The 4,734-nt window shown below is 43.7% G+C and overlaps 1 protein-coding gene across 1 annotated transcript in view; it reads right to left on the bottom strand.

Annotated features, from left to right (window-relative positions):
• Nucleotides 1-752: 752 nt before the first annotated feature.
• LOC106811250 (zinc finger protein 227-like) overlaps nucleotides 753-4,734 on the bottom strand; it is a 5,282-nt gene continuing 1,300 nt past the window's right edge. The window contains exons 3-7 of the mRNA XM_014814806.1: nucleotides 4,373-4,456; nucleotides 4,114-4,204; nucleotides 4,037-4,077; nucleotides 3,880-3,952; nucleotides 753-892 (exon numbers count right to left, since the gene is read on the bottom strand). Of these exons, the coding sequence (XP_014670292.1) occupies nucleotides 753-892; nucleotides 3,880-3,952; nucleotides 4,037-4,077; nucleotides 4,114-4,204; nucleotides 4,373-4,456 (429 nt within the window). The remainder of the gene's footprint in view (nucleotides 893-3,879; nucleotides 3,953-4,036; nucleotides 4,078-4,113; nucleotides 4,205-4,372; nucleotides 4,457-4,734) is intronic.

Raw genomic sequence — 4,734 nt, forward strand, 5'->3', positions numbered from 1 at the left:
TTACATAATTCTATATTAATTTATCCCATGCATCAGGTAGAGTTTTTTACAGCCGCGCGAATATTATACCTAGCAATAATTAATTGGTATAAGATACCAACACATATATTATGTGTAAACATATTGTTACTCCAGCGGAGGGGGGAGCCACCCCCTCCACCACCCCTCTTAATCCGCCACTGCGGTGGTATAGCTTTGAATAGTGTTTGGTGTGAACTTTGCACATAAGACATCAAAACAGGAAGAAGAAAAATGTGTGTGTATAAACGACCCATGTTCTTAACTTCCTTCTTAAATCTAAATTCATCAGAATACTGTATAAAACTTTAGCCCCATAGCTGACGACACCATTATACAGGACGGATATCCACAAGGACACGAGGGGAGTCGGTTTTTGCTACGAGACGATTGGTATACGGCGTGTATCGTCGGAGAGTTAGTTTTTTTGCTACTTGGAGCGTGTGTCGCCCCGTGTCGCCGTAGTGAGAGGACGAGAGGTGTACGGCGTGTGTCGTCGGAGAGACGGTGTTGCTATGTAGAGCGTGTGTCGCCGTAGCGAGAGGACGAGAGGTGTACGGCGTGTGTCGTCGGGGGAGACGGTGTTGCTATGTAGAGCGTGTGTCGCCGTAGCGAGAGGACGAGAGGTGTACGGCGTGTGTCGTCGGGGAGACGGTGTTGCTACGTGGAGCGTGTGTCGCCTTAGCGATGGGAGACTATCTATTTCTAGACTATGGAACTACATGGCTATTCCGTCATAGGGAGCGAAGCCCTGACAACTTGGCACATTTAGACGTGTTTTTGTACGTTTTCTTGCTGGCTCGCTGGTTTCTTACTATGTTATTCTTCTGCCTCAGCAACTTTGCCTTTGCCTCATCTACATCTTGCTTATCTGCTGCAGCATGTGAAACATCACTACCCACACTGCTCTCACCATTAACTTCGTCCATCACTCGATTAGCTGCGCGAATCACTGAATTCAGGTTATCGGCCAGGAATGCTACGCTAAACTTTCTAGAGCCCTTAGAGAGGCTAAGCCTACTATCTTCATTTTCTGTTTGCATAACTGCTTTGCGATATCTAATCTGAATTCAGAGTGCTTCCAGCTTGATTATCACAGATTTACACTTGTCTAATTCATACCTAACCCTTTTTCTCGGTAACCCGGATGATCCCGATCCCAGCTACATTACACAGCTCTCGAGTCAGTTTATCGATTCTGGCTATACACTGCCTCTGTTTATTCAATGCAATATTTTGCTTTTTTGCTCGCTTCTGCAACCTTCGCTCCTGTTCTCTTCCTGTTTTCTTTCTTCCACAAATAAATTCTACTGAATGTGCTCCAGAATAGTAGACATACGTTAGTATAATAATGGATAGCACAAATAGTTTCTTGTACAGCTGGGCCTACCCCTATCCCTAATTGTAATACCGATAGCTATTACTGAAGTTAGACCATAGGAATAGGTTAAATAGCTGTGTAATGATTGAAATACTGTATTTTCCTACAATATTTTTTATTATTATTAGTAAGCAAGTAAACAAGGAAAAATGATCAGTTGTTTCGTCGACTTGAACGTAGTTCTAGATTTTGTACAATTAATGTGTGTCGAACGAGCATCGAATACAAGGGCATAACTGCATATTATGCTCGAAATGACAACAGACCTGTTCCCACGAAATAAAATGAACTATTTGCTTGAAAGAATTGTTATTCGAAGATACATTAGCTCTACACAGTTTGGATGGTTCTAAGGTCAGTTCTTGTTTCTTCTTATGAATTTATTTTTTACTGCAGAGTGGCTGGCTCCCAAGGTGAGCATGGCGCTGCAGCCGCAGCAGGCCCTGGGGCAGGTCGTGCACTGTAAGTGTATTTCATTACTATATAGAGTAAGCGGTTGCCTGCACTGCAGCTACTATTGGCATAGAATGTGCATGTGATAGCTATGCATGGTGCAGCATGCATGAAGCAAGTTGGGTGGCTTCCTGATAATGACGACATTATTGACAAGACTCGACCTTGAGCAGCATAGCAGCCATGTGGTTGCAAGTTCGCACAAGTATGAAGTGATTTACAACACAGGTGTTATAGAATAATATGTTATAGAATAATAATCAGTCACGTGACGAACCATTCGCGCTCTCTCTCTCTCTCTCGCCCTGTCTCTTCTCTCTCGCCCTGTCTCTTCTCTCTCTCTCTCTCTCTCTCTCTCTCTCTCTCTCTCTCTCTCTCTCTCTCTCTCTCTCTCTCTCTCTCTCTCTCTCTCTCTCTCTCTCGCACGGCTTTAATTTACCCAAATCGTCCTTGATCCAATGTACTCAGCATTATCACGATTCAGTACAGACGCATTATCATATAACGAAACACCGGCTCATGAGTGTACAAATGAATCACCAAATTCAGAAAATATCACATAAACTAACCGCGCTTTATTGTATACTTTCCTACCACGCATAGCCCCACGTATAATATACGGAGTGGCTGAAGGTACGGCAGCCGTCGTTCACTGAAGCCCCGTTTTGGCGTTTGTTTGAGGGCTGAAGCAATTATTTGCGATCTTCTGATGTAAAGTTTACAATAATGTTCATTTTCATACCTAATCCGAGTGTTTCTAGCTCATCAAAACTCTCAAATCGTGAATTTCCCAAGGCGTTATTTCGAAATCTGCTGCCCTCCGCCGCCATCTTTGTCTCGTTAAGTATAAAAGTGAATGGACTGCTGTACCTCCAGCCTCGTCAATTAGAGATACGGTTGCCGTACCTCCAGCCACTGCCTATGCGCGATACCGTGCGTGCATATTTTCACTCTAATTAAACTAACCGCGCTTTAATAAACTGAATACTCAGGTAGATCATAGCTAAGACATGTCTATGATTGGGGAAATTTCTAGAAATGTCTCTCAAGTCGTTCGCGAGATATAAGAGCAAGTATACATTCCTACCACCCATACCCGATACAGCGCGTGCATATTTTTGCATTAATTAAACTATCCGCGCGTTAATGTACTCAACACTCGCACAGATCATAAGACATGGGTTTATGACAGCTAGGTAGCATTTCTAGAAATGTCACTCAACTCGTCGCGAGATACAAGAGCAGGTACACTTTCCTACCACCCATAGCCCTGCGTATAATAGCCTGCGCCAGCTACCGCGCGTGCATATTTTCACTCACAATTATACTAACTGCGCTGCTGAATCATAATACGGCAATGCGTTTTATTAGATCAGTGTTCAAACGTACGGTTATTTACAAAAACTTACAAAGAGTTTTCATGGCCACATGTTAGGTAGATTAAAAACACTAAAAAAACATGACACAGTCAGGTAGTATACCTTAAAGGTTTCAAGACTTTCTCAATTAATTCCTAGTCTAGCTTTCACACGCGTGCAGTGTGCTCGCTTGTTCACAGAGCCAAGCTGATCTTACATGTTAGTCTGACAGTTCGAGATGAACTTACAGCTTACATCTCTACGACATCTCCCTAGAGTTATCATGCATTGCCATGTGTGATTATAGGGTGTTTTCAGAGCTAACTCTTCACTTCACATGTTACATTTAAATTGTTTTTTCTTTCATATTTTTCTTCTTCGTTTTCTCTCCCGTGTGGGTTCTCATGTGTGTCTTCAGACTACACCGGTGGGAGAAGGTAGCATCACACAAATCGCACTTATGTGGTTTCTCTCCCGTGTGGGTTCTCATGTGTGTCTTCACTTCACCCAGACGGGAGAAGGTAGCATCACACAGATCGCACTTATGTGGTTTCTCTCCCGTGTGAGTTCTAATGTGTGTCTTCACAGCACCCGATTGTGCAAAGGTAGCATCACACAGATCACACTTATACGGTTTCTCTCCCGTGTGGGTTCTCATGTGTATCTTCACATAACTCGATTGTGAGAAGGTAGCATCACACAAATCGCACTTATGTGGTTTCTCTCCCGTGTGGGTTCTCATGTGTGTCTTCAGATTACTTGAGTCCGCGAAGGTAGCATCACACAGATCGCACTTATGTGGTTTCTCTCCCGTGTGAGTTCTAATGTGTGTCTTCAGTGCACCCAATTGTGCAAAGGTAGCATCACACAGATCACACTTATATGGTTTCTCTCCAGTGTGACTTCTCATGTGTGTCTTCAGATGATGCAAGCGGGAGAAGGCAGCATCACACAGTTCACACTTATATGGTTTCTCTCCCGTGTGAGTTCTCATGTGTTTCTTCAGAGTACCCGATTCTGCGAATGCGGCATCACACAGATCGCACTTATACGGTTTCTCTCCAGTGTGAGTTCTCAGGTGTTTCTTCACATGATCCAAGCGGGAGAAGGTAGCATCACACAGATCACACTTATGTGGTTTCTCTCCAGTGTGAGTGATAATGTGTGACTTCACATGACTCGATTGTGAGAAGGCAGCATCACACAGATCGCACTTAAATGGTTTCTCTCCTGTGTGAGTTCTCATGTGTGTCTTCACACTACTCAGATAGGAGAAGGAAGCATCGCACAGTTTGCACTCATATGAATTTTCCCCGGAATTAATTCTCACGTACTCCATCGTGCTTCGGGGAAAGCTGCCACGTACTGGTGACACACGTCAGATATGTCTACCCTGTCTGGCGTTCAAGTCACGACCACGTGTTTTGCTTCGAAGACAGCCTCGCTCACTTGTAGAATTCACGTCCTATATATAGGCTCTCCTACAAATTAGTAAAGAGAATAGAAATCAATGCATTGAACACC

The sequence above is a fragment of the Priapulus caudatus genome, unplaced genomic scaffold, assembly GCF_000485595.1.
Source record: "Priapulus caudatus unplaced genomic scaffold, Priapulus_caudatus-5.0.1 Scaffold520, whole genome shotgun sequence".
NCBI lineage: Eukaryota > Metazoa > Priapulida > Priapulimorpha > Priapulimorphida > Priapulidae > Priapulus > Priapulus caudatus.